This window comes from Bacillus rossius, chromosome 1, assembly GCF_032445375.1.
Source record: "Bacillus rossius redtenbacheri isolate Brsri chromosome 1, Brsri_v3, whole genome shotgun sequence".
In the NCBI taxonomy this organism is placed as follows: Eukaryota; Metazoa; Arthropoda; class Insecta; order Phasmatodea; family Bacillidae; genus Bacillus; species Bacillus rossius.
The window spans coordinates 139,277,677-139,297,847 of NC_086330.1; the positions used below are offsets into that span (position 1 = coordinate 139,277,677).

Genomic DNA, 20,171 nt, shown 5'->3' on the forward strand with positions numbered 1-20,171 from the left:
TTCTGATAACTCTGTCCTGCCTGATTTTTTGATGATCTTTTTACATCTCGGTTTGAATGTGTCTAAAAGACAAACTGATCTGCATAAAACAAAACACTAAACAATTTCAGCAACTATAAAAAATGCTCAGAAGTTTTTAATTTTTGAGGTTAGTTTTTCAGATGCAAAATTAGGATGACTTGTAGATCTGAAGAAAAGATTCTAATTAATTAATGGAAATTTATTTTTGTCCTTGAACGAGCACACAACATCTACCATTACATTATTTCCACATAGTTCCAAACCACACAGCATGTATGAATATCCTTTCCCACAGTGCAAAGTACTTTTGAAGGTTAGGAGTTCAAGACAAACTCAAATACATAGTAGTTCTTACATAAAAAATCACACTTCTTAGTTACATCTAGTGCAAGCTTCATGTCCACTGTCCCATCAAGGAAAATAATGTCATACGGATTACTGTCGACAAAACATCGCGTGGCAGTGTGGTGGGCCGACATCTACAGTCAAATATATTCTAATTCATAATCGTGAAAACGAAGGTTTATAGGTGTATGGCACAGCCCAGTCCAGTAGATGTTAAATTCTCTCTTCACTACATTTAATTTATGGCTGTGAGCCACTGAATGGCACAAAGTTAACCTGTCAACATTCCAGCTGAGTCTAAAGAAGCGATGCAACTACATCCAACCATTGGGGGGGGGGGGGGGGGGGGGGGGGGGGGGGGGGGTAGCTCCGTAGCTTCGTAGCTTCATCAACCAATCATTACCCAGCTTCTCCATACTAGGACACAACACTACATCAGTTGCATAACTCTCGTATCTAGGCATTTCTGTATAAACCAAACACACGCTTAATAAAGTTTACTTCTGATTGCCTGCGGCCAGAACCTGATAAGTTTACCATCTCCCGTGGGAGCTAACACTTCCATTTTTTCTATCAAAAAATAAATATATATTGAAATCACTATAACTTGTTTGTAACTGATAAACTGTCTTCTGCCGGTGCCAGAGTGTCGCACATCTGCCCTACTTTGCTAGAAAACTATCTAATATTCTAGAAACATAATGAAAGCTTGTAATAAATAATTGTAAAATTTTGTCATAAAAATAATATTTAAAGTAACTATAATACTGAAAAAATAAGTTTATACCATTAGTACCCTACAATGTGAAAACCATTGAAAACATAGTTAAAAGGCTTTTCTAAATAAATTAATAAATATCAGAATTGATTACAAGAATATTAAGCATGATAAAATAAAAAAATAAATTAGGTTACCATGTTCTTGAACCTATATAACCAGCTAATTCACCTGAAAGACAAAAAACAAAATTCTTTCATCTCAAAAAATACTTAAAATTTATGAAATATGAGGTTCTTTCTGTAATTCTACAATCCCAGCCACTTTGACTAATTGGTTTTATTTGACGTATTTTGGAAAAAATTAAGCTGTCATATTTTAATTATTGTCGTATTCTATTAGTCTTTAATATGCTTTGACATAGCTGCCAACTTTAAGTATAAATTTGTGCTCAAAACAAAACCACAATTATTGATAATAAATGTCCGGTGGAAGCGTCAGGCTAATTATCTAAAAGGACTTGCCAGAGGGGCACAGCCCACTTACAAACACAATTTAAAATTAACCTCCCTGACAGTAGGAAAGGTTACGTGGATTGTGGTTTCAAGTGGCAGCAAATGAAAACACTCGTATGGTTTGGTTTCATTAGAGGCTTTTACTGTTGATTAGTAGTTTAGTATCTTTTCATTGATAGGTTTCTTACATTAGAAAATATCTTACGGCATTACAGCCATTACAAACAAAACTGCTAACAATGTCAGATTCTTATTTTTGATACATTACATTGAGTAACTAAATAATAAAAAAAAGAAGAAAGAGGGGCCGGGGGGGGGGGGGGGGGGAACACCATTTCATACTATGCTAAGTTCAACTGTTTAGGAACATTGAGCTCGCAGGCTCATAAAACAAATATATGTGTTTAAAATACAATATTTTATAATAATATGGAAAACGTCCTAAAACTGGCGGAGTTATAAACTGTTCTTCACTTCTTTTTGAGGGGTGCCGAAAGATGTAGGGAGACTCCGTTATAGAGGCTCACGAGTTACATGTTGAGGTGCAAAATGTGGCGCCGGAACTGGGCCGCCATCTTGAACTGGTCTGGGGTCCTTGAAGTACTCTGGGATTCTGGAACCCTCTGGGATTCTGGAACCCTGCCTGTAACCAATAATCCACCTGGATTAGCTTGGTTAGCAGGCAGTTTATGACGGGCGAAGTTAAGCCCAAAAAAAAGGCAACCTAACAGGTTTGTGTGGGACGAAGTGCAGCTTACCTTAGCTGGCAGGGTGAAGTAGATAGTGGCTGTCCCTGGGGGTGATCCGGGGAGGCGCGGCGCGGGAGCTCACGGTAGCCATAGAAGAAATAGTTATGGCGAAAACCAAAAAAAACTAAAGTTAAACTTAACTATTAGGGCAGCTACTAAGAAAAACTAAAAAAAATCTAGGCGACATGGCCTGGCTCAGAAGCAACTACATTATTGCCGAAAGCGGATCACGATAGCTGCTGGTCGTTACTGCGACCTGTTGCAAAGATGCGCGCTGGACGAGAGCTGCCCTCAAAATCCCTGAAAATGGCGCCGGGACGCTAACTTAAACTTTAGTCCGGTCGTCTGTTCCTCTGGAGGAGGGGATCGGGAAACCCTAAGTGCTCCGAAGGGCTCCGAAAGAAAAAAAGGGCTCCAGCGACCTATCGACTGAGTGAGAGGTCGACTGTTTCTCCTGGAGGGGATAGGGTGGTCAGTAGTGTGCTCTCGCTCTCAGCTGGTTCGTCCTTTCGCCGATAGATGGTGTGGGCATGCAGGTCGGAGTCTCGCAGAGACCATCGCGGCACTTAATGGCCGCCATTTTGCAAGTGGGGGGGGGGGGGATTTTTGGCCTTGAGAGGGGTCGTTGCTGCGGCTGGCCGGTGACCGCTGTGGACCAGGATGGGGTGGGGGGTATGTCCGGTGAATGACCTGCCCTGGGAGAATTCGCCGGCCAGACGTCGGGACGTGCGGCGGAGCTTGAAAAAAGGACACCAAAACGTGTTAGGGACCGCAAACTTCAGCACACCTCCGAGAAGGGGTGGGGGTGACCATGGGAAGCTTAGGGCGGCTACTTTCGTCACGCGTAGCGCTAAACTCGTGACGAAACGCGACGGCCAGTGGATACCGTTGCTGATGATAGCCCTGTAGTCGGCTAGACCCAGCAAATTTGGTGGGAAACGGCGGTGAGAGCACTATGCTGCTCAACAAGGTAACCTGCCTGTACACTGGACCGAACAAGTTTGGATGGGGCGAAAGCAGCGGGCGAAAGTGTAAAATTAAAGTTATAAAAAAATTTAAAATTTTGTAAAACTAAGAAAATAAAAAAAATCATGCCTAAAGTAGCACTGATTCGGCACATACTTCCCCCCTGAAAGACGGAGTCAGGGTGGCCAACTTGAGCCACCAAAAACCTAAGTGACTTACCCTGTACCAGGATCTACTGTAGTAAACTACTTACAATCTATAAGAATTCTTACACGTTTAAATAGAGCTAAAACTTACAGATAACTTATTGAATAAGTGGCGCCACTTAAAACTAGACATCTTAATTGAATACTCCTTAACTTAAACATCTTATAAACTAGTACCATGGTTTTTTATATTACTTATAATTATGACCTAGGGTTTTTGATAACAACACTGTGTGTTGAGTTTGGCATGCCGAAGAATTTGGCGCTGTTTCTTGCAGAAGGAAAACAGTGAAGAGTGCCCTTACTTTAGGTTCGGGTGCACTTTCTTCAGCTGAGATATGTGCGCGCGCGCGCGATATTCGCCGGAGGTGGGGTCGGCTAAAGCGACCGTGACTGGCGTGAGGTATCGTTGTATCTGCCAGGGGCCATTCCAACGATACGAAAGCTTGGCTGATCTCTTGTCGATCGCCTTGCTGAGTGTGTGTGCTCTGCACAACACTAAATCACCTACTCTGTAGGGATTGGGATAACGTCTTTTGTTATATTGTTGCCTGCTTGCCTCGTGGGCCAAGTTCAGGTTTTTACGAGCTCTACTCCAGACTTCCTTAATGTTCCTGGGGTCGTCTGGTAGTAACTCTTTTAACGTCCATTGATTAGAGAGTGGGGTGTTGGGCTGGTATGTAAACATGAGTTCAAACGGTGTTGTTTTGTGACTTTCATGTCTGGCGGAATTGAAAGCCATTTGCAACCACACGAGATTGGAATCCCACCTATCCTGCGAGTTCGCATGGAATGCTATTAAGGCAGACCGGAGGTTTCGGTTGAAACGCTCTGCATGTGAAGGCTGGGGGTAGTAGGGAGTCGTGGTCACATGCTGAATTCCGTGTGAAAAGCACATGTTTTTGAATATTGTCGATTTGAAGTTTGTGGCGTTATCGGAAACAATGATGGAAGGTACCCCGGATATTTTGAAAATATAATTTTGGAGGGCTCGAATGGTGATTTCGGCCGTGGCTCTTCTAACAGGGATTAGCCACACAAATTTTGAGAATGCATCTACGCATACTAGAAGCATCGAATTTCCGTCTTTTGACCTTGGGAAGGGTCCCACAAAATCAATGAAAAGTTTTTGCATGGGCCTTTCGGCCACATCGGAACTCAAAAATCCGAATTGTGTTTTCTGGGCAGGTTTACTCAAATTGCACAACTTGCATAATTTGACCCTCTGGGTTATGTCTTTATGCATTCCGTCCCAGATGAAATGCTTGCGGATGTTTTCAATAGTTTTGAAAATGCCTAAATGTGCGCCTAAAGGTGATGAGTGATAATATTGAAAAATCATGTCCCTGAGATTTTGAGGTAAGGCTATTTTAAAATTCTTACATTGCTGAGTTCTTCGATAAATAATTCCCTTAGATAGTTTGTGGTATTTTGGGGGTGAACCTGAGTTTATTTGCGCAATTATGTCAGACAGTTGTGGGTCCGAATTTTGGTGAGATCGTAAATCCGAAAAGGCTAGCGGAAAATTTGTGAGCAATGCGTGGCAGGCAATGGGAATTTCTTCCTGAATATAGGAATTGGAAGGTGACTGGAACATTCGAGAAAGGGTGTCGGCCACGATGTTTTGTGAACCTTTAATATGTTGAATTTTAAATTTAAGAGAAGCAATCTTGACAATCCAGTGTCCTAATTTACCTAATTGCTTGGGGTGTGCCAAAAGCCAAGCAAGGGCCTGATTATCGGTTTCCAGCAGAAATTCTTTATGTTCCAAATATGGCCGGAACTTGTCTATGCCGAAAACTACAGCAAGGCACTCGAGTTCATACACCGAAGAGGCTTTTCTCTCTTGGTGCGTTAAGGTGCGGGAAGCGAAAGCTATAGGCTGCCTACAACCATCAAACTCTTGTGAGAGAACTGCGCCTATGGCTACGCTGGAGGCGTCGGTCTGAAGAATGAACGGCTTACTGAAATCTGCCATTCGGAGCACTGGAGGGCTAATTATGGCTTGTTTGAGGAAAGAAAATGCTTTGTCTTGTTCTGGACCCCAATTGAAGACTGAATTTTTCTTACGTAGAGCATTCAATGGTGCTGCATGCTCAGCAAAATAAGGTATGAATTTAGAATAAAAATTTGTCATGCCGATAAATCTGGCGATGCCTTTAGCATCTTTAGGGGGCTGAAAATCCTTGATCGCCTGTGTTCGGCTCGGGTCTATGGTTACTCCCCTATTAGATATTAGATGTCCTAAGAAAGAAATTTCTTGTACCGCAAATTTTACTTTTTTGGTATTGACCGTTAGGCCGGCATGGCGTAGTCGTTTAAGGACTTCATGCAAATGAGCGAGGTGTTCTTCAAAAGTTTCTGAATAAACGACAACATCGTCCAAATAATTGAAAACGGACTTGAATTTTAGATCGCCGAAAATCTGATCTAGAAGCAGTGTTAACACTTGTGCGCCAGTGGCTAGACCAAAGGGTACTACTTTGTATTGGTAGAGATTCCACGGCACGCAGAATCCGGTGACGTGTTTTGACTCTGGGGTTAGTGGTATTTGGTGGTAAGCCGAATTAAGGTCAAACACACTGAAAAATTTGGCTTTACTGAACCAGTGACATGCTGAATTTAGATCTGGTAATGGCGTCATTTCTACTTCAATTTGTTGGTTCACCTTACGAAAGTCAACAATGACGCGGTGACCTTGACCTTGATCCTTAGGTACCAAGAAGGCTGGGGAAGCGAAATTTGAGGCTGAAGGCTCAATGACATCTTTTTCTAAGAGTTTTTGTATGTGTTCACGCATTACCTGCATTTTAGGTCCTAACAGAGGGTACGGATGACACCGAACTGGGGTTTTGTCCAAAAGTTTTATTTCATATTGAGTTAAGTGAGTGCGTCCTAATTTCTCACTTAAAACGTCTGAAAAACTGTGACACAAATTTTCTATTTCTTTTCTTTGTCCATGACTGAGATGGGCAAGTGAAACGTTGTTTTCGCCGTTCGAAACTGACTGGAGGGTGTTGACATGAGTCTGACTCTGCGTGTCGGGGGACACAAAGGAAATTAAAATTTGCTTATTAAATTGGAAATGAAATTTACGTGCTTGTAAATCAATTATCATGCCAGTTTTTGCAATAAAATCAGAACCAAATATTAAATCAGTGGCCAAATCATCAGCTACCAAAAATGGAAAAGTCCACGAAAACAAATCAATTTTAATTTTAACAATAACTGCAAACTTTACTTTCAAAGGCTTATCAGCCGCTGTGAAACACTGTATATCTATGGGCTGTGTTTTGTGAATGATATTATCTTGTTGTAATTTTCTGAAGAACTTGCCCGACACGAACGAGCGCACTGATCCCGTGTCAATTAGTCCTGGGATTTCTTGTTTTCCTACGGTTGTGTTGGCATAGGGTAGAACTGTCGGTAGATTAGCTAAAATATTATGACACGTTCTTTTGTCCGTGGTTCGCGGACAATTACATCTTTTGCACATAGGCCTAACAGTGTTGCAATGTTCCATTTGATTGACTTGACGAGCTTTGTTTTTCTTAGCTCGCCTTTGTTTTTGTTTTCTTAGTTTATTTTTTTCTCTGTGTGGGGAAGCTTTGTTTTGTTGAAGTTTTTGGTCGAATTTTGCATTAGGGCCGGTGTGAAGGGAAAAATTTCTAACTGTTGTTTGGGCGGCTGGCTCAGAAAGAATTTTTTCTGGCCAGCGATTTACACGTTTTTTGAGTCCCGTGAATTTTGATAGTTTGGGCGATAGTTTTTTGCGCGACACTGTTCAATGTAGTGCCCGGGTTTTTTGCAGTACCTGCAGACAGGTATCCGTTCATCTTTATTTTGAGGCTTAGCGACTTGTTCATTGCTGTTTTTTTGTTGCGAATATTTGTTATTATACTGCTGTTTATTTTCTGTTATTCTGGTATTGTTGTGGGCGTAGACATTAGCTTCTCGATTTCGCTGGTGGTCTGCGTATTCTACATTTGTGTTGGAGATGCACAAGCGATCAAGCTCGGCAAAATTTTGTGGTCGGGCCTGAAAAACTGCCCGCGATCTTTCTTGAGGATTAATTCCATCAAGTATGTTAGAGACTATCTCACTCTCAGACACTCGCAACCGAAGAATTTGAGCGGCTAGTTTGATGTCTGCTATGTAATTAGGTAAGGCTTCATTTCTTTGTTGTAGCCTGTTGTACCATTCCAACCTGATGTTGGTCATCAAACGGGCTGGAATAAAATAATTTAGTATATCTTCGTGAAATTGATCAAATGAATAATTTTGTTCAATCGCGAGCGTAACTCGCTCGCTCAAGGGTGGTTGTGTGAAGGGAAAAATGATTTCCAGCAGTTCCCTGTCAGGAAGATTAGCCTTTTGTTTTACCCTAAATAAATGTTTGAGAAACTCGATTAGATTTCTGGGTTCCAATCCTGTGGTTTCCTTAAAATTAGCTAAGAGCCTTTCCACGGGATGTGGAATCTTAGCATACAAATTTCCTCCAACTGCTTGGTTTGAGTTAGAGAATACAGGTACCGGGTTCGGTGCTGGATTAGGGGGTGGAGGTGGAGCTGGTTGAGGTTGTGGATGATTTTGAGTCTGATATACCTGCGGGGCCAATGGCAGGTATGAGGTGGCGGGGCTGATGTATGGCAGTTGTGACTCTACTCGGTCACCGGGTGGCACGGATAAGTTATGTGGCAAAGTTACTGCCAGGTCGGAAGTGAAATTTAGCAGCGGCAAAGCTGACCTTCCAATGGCCGAGGAGATGGGGTGGGTTTCCGGGGAGGTTTGAAGGGATGAAAAGGTGGACCTGAATTGCCGATAGGGGTTGAAAATGGCGGGTGAGGTGGAGGGGAGGTATATGGGTTTGGGGCGATGGAAAGGGTGAGCTGCGAACGATTGGCTGGGATGGGCGTAGGTGACCTTGGTACTCTGGTGATCACCAGTCGCCATGACACTCGCGGAAGAAAACTGCTCGTTAATGGCTGTTGCGGTGATGACAGGAAATGTCCCACGGCGTGGTGTTACTGGTGGTGATGGAGGGGAGGAGGGTAAAGGAGGTGGTGTAGGGACTGGGCTACCTCCGGTTTCCATTTGTTTTGGAGGTTGCGGTACTTGAGTGTGAAACTCTGCTCCTGCAGCTGCAGTTACAGGTTCTAGGGATGTTTGGTCAAGTGTGTCCATCTTACTCCGCAGTTTGAAACATAGGGCAGGGATCTGCTGCCTACATTTGTCAATCTCGGTTTGGTAGATTCCATTTAATTTATTTGCGGCTACTATCTTGAGGTTAGTAAACCTCGTGCCGATATGTGTCAAGCGAGTTAGCGCACGGAGAATGTTGTTTCTGTTTGTTTCCTCTCCAACATAATTGATGTAGCTGTGTATGTCATAGAACTTGCTACAAACACAATTAAACTCACTCAACGGGTCTAGGTTTGTGAGGTGCGTAATGTGTGGTTGTATTTCCTCGGCGCAAGCAGCTCGGAGTCTTTTTCGGAGCGTAGCCACGTCGCCGAGGTCTGATAAGCCTCGAAACTTGAGTTCGTATGTTAACTCGTCACGGAGGAGGTACTCCGGGGTGGGCATGATTGCAATTACTTTTCTTTGAAGTTAGTACAATCTTACAAATACAAACAAATAAACTAAATTTTTGGTGTGGATTGTTCAAAACTAACCCACGTAGAACTTAAACTTATTGTTTAGAATTACCTTAAACTCTATACATAAGACACTCTTAAATTAGCTTAGTTTAATAATATCATCAGTACCACAGCAGGTCGGGAAGTATGTGCCCAAAATAATGAAAAATATATTAGTTTAGTCAACATTAATTTGGTACTTCTGCTGCTCGAGAAAAGAAAGGAACAAGGCCCTGGCGGGCGGACAGTGGTCTGCGAAGGTCGTGCAGGACGCACAGGGCGGTGAACTGAAGACGAAACCACGAACGTGCGCCGTGAGAGATAAGCGGCGCGCAGGGATGGGGGAGGGGTGGCTGGGACACGTCCTCAAGATAAGCTCACAGCTGGGGGTCCGACGCTCGCGGGCGACTTCGGGCCGCATAAGAAAAACGTCGCTGGAAGTTAACTTAAATTTTAACTTACAAACTTACTAGTAAAAAGTTAAGCCAGTTTTAGGACTTACAATAATACTATATAACGAAAATCTTAGTGACAAACAAAAAAAATATTTATACCAAATAAAATTAAAGCATTCTCATAAATCAAACCAAAATACAGTTAACAATTTAAGAGTAACCACAACCACACAAACTGCTACCACATTGTAACTGTAACCATGCTAACTGCTACCAATTTGTAACCGTGGTGCTGTGCTCAAAACAAAACCATAATTATTGATAATAAATGTCCGGTGGAAGTGTCAGGCTAATTATCTAAAAGGACTTGCCAGAGGGGCACAGCCCACTTACAAACACAATTTAAAATTAACCTCCCTGACAGTAGGAAAGGTTACATGGATTGTGGTTTCAAGTGGCAGCAAATGAAAACACTCGTATGGTTTGGTTTCATTAGAGGCTTTTACTGTTGATTAGTAGTTTAGTATCTTTTCATTGATAGGTTTCTTACATTAGAAAATATCTTATGGCATTACAGCCATTACAAACAAAACTGCTAACAATGTCAGATTCTTATTTTTGATACATTACATTGAGTAACTAACGAATAAAAAAAAGAAGAAAGAGGGGCCGGTGGGGGGAACACCATTTCATACTATGCTAAGTTCAACTGTTTAGGAACATTGAGCTTGCAGGCTCATAAAACAAATATATGTGTTTAAAATACAATATTTTATAATAATATGGAAAACGTCCTAAAACTGGCGGAGTTATAAACTGTTCTTCACTTCTTTTTGAGGGGTGCCGAAAGATGGAGGGAGACTCCGTTATAGAGGCTCACGAGTTACATGTTGAGGTGCAAAATGTGGCGCCGGAACTGGGCCGCCATCTTGAACTGGTCTGGGGTCCTTGAAGTACTCTGGGATTCTGGAACCCTCTGGGATTCTGGAACCCTGCCTGTAACCAATAATCCACCTGGATTAGCTTGGTTAGCAGGCAGTTTATGACGGGCGAAGTTAAGCCCAAAAAAAAGGCAACCTAACAGGTTTGTGTGGGACGAAGTGCAGCTTACCTTAGCTGGCAGGGTGAAGTAGATAGTGGCTGTCCCTGGGGGTGATCCGGGGAGGCGCGGCGCGGGAGCTCACGGTAGCCATAGAAGAAATAGTTATGGCAAAACCAAAAAAAAACTAAAGTTAAACTTAACTATTAGGGCAGCTACTAAGAAAAACTAAAAAAAATCTAGGCGACATGGCCTGGCTCAGAAGCAACTACATTATTGCCGAAAGCGGATCACGATAGCTGCTGGTCGTTACTGCGACCTTTTGCAATGATGCGCGCTGGACGAGAGCTGCCCTCAAAATCCCTGAAAATGGCGCTGGGACGCTAACTTAAACTTTAGTCCGGTCGTCTGTTCCTCTGGAGGAGGGGATCGGGAAACCCTAAGTGCTCCGAAGGGCTCCGAAAAAAAAAAAGGGCTCCAGCGACCTATCGACTGAGTGAGAGGTCGACTGTTTCTCCTGGAGGGGATAGGGTGGTCAGTAGTGTGCTCTCGCTCTCAGCTGGTTCGTCCTTTCGCCGATAGATGGTGTGGGCATGCAGGTCGGAGTCTCGCAGAGACCATCGCGGCACTTAATGGCCGCCATTTTGCAAGTGGGGGGGGGGGGGATTTTGGCCTTGAGAGGGGTCGTTGCTGTGGCTGGCCGGTGACCGCTGTGGACCAGGATGGGGTGGGGGGTATGTCCGGTGAATGACCTGCCCTGGGAGAATTCGCCGGCCAGACGTCGGGACGTGCGGCGGAGCTTGAAAAAAGGACACCAAAACGTGTTAGGGACCGCAAACTTCAGCACACCTCCGAGAAGGGGTGGGGGTGACCATGGGAAGCTTAGGGCGGCTACTTTCGTCACGCGTAGCGCTAAACTCGTGACGAAACGCGACGGCCAGTGGATACCGTTGCTGATGATAGCCCTGTAGTCGGCTAGACCCAGCAAATTTGGTGGGAAACGGCGGTGAGAGCACTATGCTGCTCAACAAGGTAACCTGCCGGTACACTCGACCGAACAAGTTTGGATGGGGCGAAAGCAGCGGGCGAAAGTGTAAAATTAAAGTTATAAAAAAATTTAAAATTTTGTAAAACTAAGAAAATAAAAAAAATCGTGCCTAAAGTAGCACTGATTTGGCACAGACTGCATTAGTGGTAATTTTCTTGTGATGTGGTTGTTAATGTTGTTTTATTTTAATGCATGTATGTGTAGCTTTAACAATATACCTAAGTATTGTTAAAAAATCTCTTAATAGATAGTAGTTGAACTCATTAATCATATCTGCAATCAGTGGTTGTAGTTCCATATATTTTTGGTGTGATTGTGCTACCAATGAATCCAGCTTTACCCAAGGAAGTTTTGTTGTTTATTTGACTTTAATATCTCTTTATCATGGCATAAAAAATTGTATAATGTGAAGAAAAAATTTTGATGATATCTTTATAGTATGAGACGGTCTTAAGTAGGTGTGTCGATAATATGAGCGTGTGTATTTCTGTTGATATTTGACATGTAAACATTTAGATAGAAGTAAATGATAAAGATGTGCATTGCTGAAGAAAATTTGTAGGGATGTGCGAGTACCCGATATTTTCGGGTACAGTTCGAATCCACAATTACCCGAATCCGGAATTGTTGTACCACATGGATTTGAACAATATTACGAATATTCACAATAGTTATAAATTAATTTAATACGGCTCAAAAATACTAGCAGTGAAAAATAAAATTGGGCTACTATTACGTAAGTATTTATAATATGATGTATCAAAGAAAGATATGTAAATTAAATAATTAACACAGTGACATTAAAAGAATTTCGAGATTTCGAGAGCTTAAACTATATTTACGAATTCCATCGTATAGCAAACTATAAACTAAAAACAATTACATACCTACAAGAATAATACGTCTTGGCTGTTTATTGGAGAAAAAATGGTTTCGTTTGCTGAAACGTTTATAAAACTGAGATTTCCCTGTGGCGTGCAGTTTATTACAATTGAGTTGGAGAATGGAATATGTTTTGGTTTTCATATTTTAAAGTGTTTATTATTCATGGTTTCTACAGGACTAGAAAACCCGGAAAACCGGGAAATGTCAGGGAAATTAAAATGGTCAGGGAATTCCGGGAAATGTCAGGGAAAATTCTACGAATTCTGGAAATTTTAAAGTTGCTTATAATTCAAACAAAGCTTTGTTTTGATGCGCTCGTACCGCTTCCGAACGACTCCGCTAAAAGGCTGCTGCTTAAGGCACACGGCAACTGAAACTTTTTTTTTACTTGGTCTACGATTGTCCGTTGCAATAGGCTGTTACAACCACCCACCATAACTTCTGGCCAATCCAGGCACTCGTTTGTTCACTAGCGAACCCGGCCTTCATTTGTTTGTGTTTTGATCCTTTTTAATTTGCTTTTGAGACTTTGTGTTTTGTTCCGTTCCATGCAGTGAACTACAGAACGGGCATGGCGTCGTTTAACTTTTGATGAAGGCTATTTTCACGTGGAATAAGATGAGTACAAAGCTTATTATGTGAATTTAAAGGCGTTGTTTCAGGTGAAGTTACTTTTTGATGTGATCATAAGAAAATAAAGTGCATTTTGATATAGAAGCAATACTAATTCTCATTTTGAAAACTACCAAGCTGATACGAAAACACATGGCTTTTGTGTGTGGTTATGTTTTTGCATTTTTTCAAACATTTTTTTTAATTACTTTTTTTTCAACGGTTATAATCCGTGAGTTCTGTTGCGTGACACTTACATTGTGTATAAAAAATATGCATAACTGAACATGTTTTTCCCCAGAATCGTTAGTTAACATTGTAAGAATGTAAGAGTATTGCATGTTGTAATGCTGCTATTGTAATTATCTAAGTAGGCCCGTTATATTGCTAGGTGTGAATTTGTAATAGTTTTTGTATTTGTGTAGTAATATTTTTTTAAGAATTCATAAACAATTTTTTAACCTAACCTGAAAATATTAATAGGTATGTACTTTTTTTTTAGCTTAGAGATGTCGAAGAAAACTACTTTTAAGGAGAATTGGCTCAAGGAGTCACAGTTTCAGCATATAAAACCCTCTGCTAAAAACATAAATTCTGCGTACTGCACTTTGTGCTACAAAAGTATTCAACTCAGCAATATGGGCCGAAGAGCTCTCACCAGCCATGTCGAAGGAAAAAAGCACATTCGCAATTCTGCCGTCAAAATAACACAATAAAAAAACTTTATTTTACCTCATGTTGAAATTTTTACATTACATTTAATCATATGCACGTTAATATTTATGGTATGTGCTTCATAAGAAAGTCAGGGAATTTTTCTCTTAAATTTCTGGAAAACAGGGAAAAGTCAGGGAATTCTAAGATTCTATTTCTGTAGCAACCATGTTACTAATTAAGTTTACATAATTATAAACATTTCAATCTCAGTGTAATAAATAATTGCCAGTAGTTACAGTTATAAAAAAGAGAACACACATTATTTTTAATTATTCTGTGCTTAATATTCGGAATCGGATTCATATCTCAAATATTGCCAGGGATTCTAATCAGATTCGAACCGAACTGAAAATCAAGGATTTGCACATCCCTAAAAATTTGTACATGTTAATTTAATTTATGCAAAATTAATTTAAGAGGCAGTCAACTTGAACTCAACTTGACTTCGTAAAGCTGTCGGCACATTCCTGTTGGAGGGCATCCATTCCGGCCCGGTGAGGAAGTGCTCACATGCTGGTGGTGAATGATGCTACGCTTGTGCTTTGCAGAGAGCAGCTGCTGTCGTCCAACCGAGGGAACAGCCTCCTAGTGAAGATTCTGAGGCACAGGTACCCAGGGATAGTCGACGGCGAGCGGTACACTCTGATACATGAGTGGCTGAGTGTTGATTCAGCCCAGCAAGGTGAGTGGCTGTTATATATTCAAACGTAGGATTACAAATTTCTGAAAATTAAACTTTTTAGTATAATATAGATACTGTTTTCTTAATTAAAATATTTAAATTTATAAACAAAACCAGGATCATAATGTGAATTATGGAACTGGAGAAGTAGGTACAGTAAGTCCTCTATTTACGTCGTACCGATTTACGTCGTTTCGGATTAACGTCGCTAATGTTTGAGTACTCATGTTTCAATTTAAGTTGTCGCAGATTCACAATAACGTCGTTTACAATGACCGTAAATCTTTATTTTAACCAAAACACCGTAATTAATTTGTTTATAATTCTTTGTTTCCTTCGGTAGTTAATTTATGCTATGTAGCGTAAGCTACACGTTCACCGCCTTATCTTATCATACATCATGAGGGACGCTTCCTGCTCTTCGCTGCTCTCCGCGCGGTGATGCAATACTACCAGCCCGCCCGCTCGGCCACCCACGTATATCGCACGTAGAAGTGTTATCTACTTCCCGCAACGACACAGCATTTTCTCCTACCCCTTTTCGTCCAACTCCTTGGCACTTCAGTAGAGGTGTAAAAGTAACTAAAAAAAGTGTACCCGTATGTATTCGTTACTATAACAATTAGTACTCGTTACTATCGTATCATTACTCGTTACTTCTGATACCGCATAACATGCTATGTTATGTAACAGCAACGAATCGAGTCGTATTTCGTACGCGTACAGTATGACTTCGCTTAAATAATAATAAATCGAATATAAACAATTAAAAGTATTTGATAATTAACAGCTTTTGTTAACCAAGAAACAATAAAATCTCATTAGAGCAGCTTTATTATAATATCTCTTTTAAGATAAGAACAAAAAACGTGAAAATACGCGATAATAAAAAACAAAAACATACATATTTATAATTTGTAAAAAATACTTTCTTACGTTGTTTCTGTTCCAATCTCAAACTTTATCTACACACACAATACCTTTAATAAACAGTAAAAATCTTGGACGACGAATTTCCAAATTATACTTTTCTTAATAAACAAACATCGTTCTTTGTAACGAATAAGCGCGCGCATGCGTAAAACATACGAAAAATACGAGTAACGAAATGCATTCGTGTGTAACGTTTCGTTACTCGTTACTAGATGCTGCACCCGTTACTCAGTAACGAATACATACGGTTTGCTACAGCTCTACACTTCAGTCGCTATGATATCATTGAGTTGGCCGGAGTTTTAAACGTGCCGTTGTTAACTTTATCGTGATTAAATGCGTTTGTAGTAGGCCTACAGTATCAGCTCACTGCAATTTATGATTTTTTCTTTATAAGATGTCTTCCAAACGACTATATATCTGTTTTTATATTTCAATCAATAAAGGTAATAAAGCAGCTGGTTAAATAACCATTCTATAAAGCTGAGAAGTACTAGTTGGACTTGTTTCCCACGCTGTCGGTTGTAATTTGCTGATAAAATTGCCCGTTGTCACGTCTGTATGCCAGCGCTTCCGGCCGACCTTAAGGTCGGCCGGTGGCATGAAACATGGCTCATTTTGCGTCGTTTCTATTTACGTCGCGGTTTTCAGGAACGTAACCCCAACGTAAACCGAGGACTTACTGTACATATTCAGTTTTTTTAATGCTAAATTTTGAAGTAAAAGTCAGATTTTTTTGTTCAAAGGGATAAAAAAAATTATATTACATATAAAATTACAGATAATCAGAAAAAAAGTTTTAATTTAGGTTTCATAGTTGATGTGAAGTATGAGTGCTTAAATATGTTCTTTATTGAAGACATGAGATGAATTTTTAAATGACCAACAAAATTGTTGTGTATGTTTCTGTCAAAAAAAATGCTCAATTATTTGTTGTGCTATAAAAAAGTACTAAATGAAAATCACCCTGTACTAAAAATGAAGCATTACAGCATATTACTAGGGGTGTGCGGGATCCCGATGCTTCGGGAAAAAAATCGGGAAAATAGGCTTCCCGAAATGCCGGGCGGGAATTTTATTACTCCCGAATTTTTCGGGAAATTGTTTAAAAATTTACAAATGTTTACTAATCATGTGAAAATGTTTTCTATCAATTCAAACTGTTTTTACAACAATACTTTTTATGGATTCGTACATTTTTGAAGGGTTTCCGTACTATTTAAACGCAAAACATCTTTTAAACGTATGCCGATCGTAGCGACAGCTGTGGTGTGCAGTGAATTATGATAATCGTTTACAAATATCTAATTGGAATATAAAAAACGTACATGGAGTACCTTAAATATTGTATGCGTTCATAAATATATTTCTTCAAAGGGTACAAATTTGCAAGATACGTGAATAGTCAGTTATATAACGTTATTGCAGTCATCATCGAATACTTAACCTAAAACCACTGTGTTTCCTTGGACACAAACAAAACACATGCGCAATCCAACCTTTTCACCAAAGATATAAGAAATACTAGACTTGCGTTACATAATGAAGCGTAACCGTTCTCATTACTTGATAGCAGTGGCGATGTAGAGAACTGTATTGGCACTTTGAAAAATATGAAATCACGTAGTTTTACACCACTGCTCACGAGTATCTAAACATCTATGATTTTGCTTTAGGAGAAAAAAATAGTTGTTTACTGTTTAGTTTGGCGGGCTTTGTCGGCTGACGTTACAGGCTTGTGCAAAGTATCTGTTCCTATTTTCGATGCCGTTGTATATTAAAACAAACTAGCATCCTACAAATAATGGAGGTCGCAACCGATCAGCCTGTTACTTATAAACCTAAAGGTGTTTGGAAGTATTTTGAACGTCTGACAGACAGTAAATCCCTGGCAAAGTGTGTCTCGTGTGGAAAATTCTTGAGATGCGAGCATGGTAGCACGTCTGGATTACTAAGACATCTCAATAAACATCCCTCTATAAAAAAAGAATTTGAGGATGCTAAAAAATATGAAGTCGCCGCTGAAAAAAGGGCAAGTGAAGCAGACAAAAGAAATAGCAGCAAAAAACAACTAACTTTGCAAGAAACTTTTAAATGGCCATCTTCTCATATTAGAATAAAAAATTTGCTTTTTTTTTTTTTTTTTTTTTTAATTTTTCCCGATCCCGTCCCGTTTCCCGCGGGAATAATTTATTTTTCCCGAAAATTTCCCGCAGTACAAAAACCTATTCCCGCACACCCCTACATATTACATAATTTAAGGTGTTAACCATCAACACTGTACACTTTTAAGGTGGAAAATTTGTTTAACTGCAGAAAATTCAATGTTTTGGTTCAAGACACTAAAATAAGCTAGGTGAATTAACTTATTATAGTTTGTGTACGTCTCATGACTTTTATCTATGTGATGTTTTTAAAAGCATAGTGCACTACAGGGTTCCCACGCTCCTTGAAAGTCCTTGAAAAGTGCTTGAAATATTTTGAAGTAATTAAGGGCCCTTAGAAGTGCTTGAAAAAACTTTTAGGTGCTTGAAAGTGCTTGATAAAGTTTACACTGTAAGTTATAATTACGTTGTACATATTTATTTAGGACAAGTTTTTAGTGTGGCACCGTAATTTAATTCTACGATAACTTATTTATGGTATGTTCAAATAGTTGTCATTTTTACATTGAATAATGCCTCGTTTTTCGACGGCATACAATAAGATATCTTCTATGCACTATTTTTATCGGCAGTTATGGTGTCATCAGTGTTTTTGTTCTGACAAATGACGATCACTTTCATTTGCTTTGTGTCCAGATTGTAGAGCATTACTCTATGATTGTCCGTTGCTGCAGCCATGTTGGAATTTGCAGTTTGTTGACTTCGTTCTCGTAAAAATGCCGGGAGGGAAGTGTGTTTTTAGCGATGCGTGGCTCGCAAACGATATTTATTCATTATGGTTAGTGAAAGTGCCTGAAAAAAATAAAGCAAGATGTTCGTTTTGTTCAAAAAATTTTGACATAAGTAGCATGAGTGAAGCTGCTTTGAAATGTCATATTAAAGGTAAGTCATATTTTTATTTGATCCATTATGAATTTTCTGGTTTGTTACAAATTATGTACTGAATTGCTGCATTTGTAATTTTTTTTATTGAAAATCGGTAAATTGGCATAAAGTTGGTGTTTAGTCTACTCCGATTATCTGTGTTGCGGATTAACCATGCCATATTTCACTTTCACAAACCGTTAAAACAAAAATAACATTTTTTTTTTCCGTGCGCGCACAATGGCAACGGAACTTTGTAGCATTTAATATAATGTAATGGATTAGTAATGCAACTTAATATGATGAATCAACCAACAATAATTTTCTCTTTCCTCAGTTGCTATCAGCTTCCTTCATTCTATAATTTCCGAAAATGCCCAAATGTTCAGTAAATGTTTGTATTCAGCCATTCTGCGCTGCCTATCAGCAGCTCTAGAGAGAAAATCTAGAAGCTTCCGGGATAGTTTATACTTTGATACTAGGATGCGCTGGGATGGAAAACACACATTTAATAAACAACAGTCTGGAATTAATTTAACAGATTAAATAATATTTATAATAATAGAAAATTTTAAGTAATTTTTTGTTTTTTAAATTCTCATTAGAACTGAAATATATCTTCGGTATCAATAACTTTATTATTTTGTAACTCAGAAATGTTGGTAATGCATACATGAAAAAAAAGTATGGCAATATATTACCGTATTTAGCTTAATATTGTTCATGAAATTTAAATTTAATATAAGTTTGATTAATCCGTAAATGTTTAACATATTTTAAAATGTTTCTTTTGGTATATTTAACTGAACTTCTAATGTATTTATATGCGTATTTATTAGTACTGTAAATTAATTTTAACGGGAGTAGTGTGTTGATTAACATAGTAGCCAGCAAGCGCACTTACCTGTTCGTAAAACGAGTTATTTTTATAAAAATTCTCCCTTATGCAAAATAAGTAGGTATGTAACTAACACAGTTTTGACTAGCGCTATGTATTATTGAAAGAAATTAGGGTGTTAATTTAACCCTTTCAGACCTGAGTTTTTACAATTCTGAAAAAAAATAAACAAAGTGCACAGTTAGGATAATATTAATTTTCTAATGCTCACACAATATTTTTTTTTTCAATTTGGTGATTTTTTATATAAAAAATTTAATGTGTACAACTGTGCACAAACAGATTGGGATGATGCACTATTGTAATACGGTCACTTATTTGATTTATATTAAAAATTTGTAGTAATAAATCAGTAAACATACAAAACATACATAAACACATGTACAAGAATGTGAAAGTCATATAAAATAAAATACTGCAACATATAAGGGGAAATCTGAAACACACACAATTAGACAATATTACATAAAGCACTGCAATAATATAATTATATGATAGTACACAAAACACTGCACTCATATGACTGTTAGAATCACTGTGTGTGGTACATCAAGAAACAGTTCTTATCTTTATTTAGGCATAAATGCACTTTGCACTTCTGACACAAAATTCGGGAACGTCCAGTGCACTTAGGCATTTTACACCGCGTACCCAATTTTTCACTCTCATGGATAGGCATATGGTCGACTCCATCTTGCTGGACTTCAACACCTGGCCTCACCTCTCCCTTCCGCCTCTGGACAACAGGTTGTGTGGAGCAGTTTTCTTCCAATG

At 39.4% G+C, this 20,171-nt stretch overlaps 1 protein-coding gene across 1 annotated transcript in view; it reads left to right on the plus strand.

Annotated features, from left to right (window-relative positions):
• LOC134546217 (phosphatidylserine lipase ABHD16A) overlaps window positions 1-20,171 on the plus strand; it is a 94,056-nt gene that overhangs the window by 26,814 nt on the left and 47,071 nt on the right. Inside the window, exon 10 of the mRNA XM_063388839.1 lies at window positions 14,404-14,537. Within this exon, the coding sequence (XP_063244909.1) occupies window positions 14,404-14,537 (134 nt within the window). The remainder of the gene's footprint in view (window positions 1-14,403; window positions 14,538-20,171) is intronic.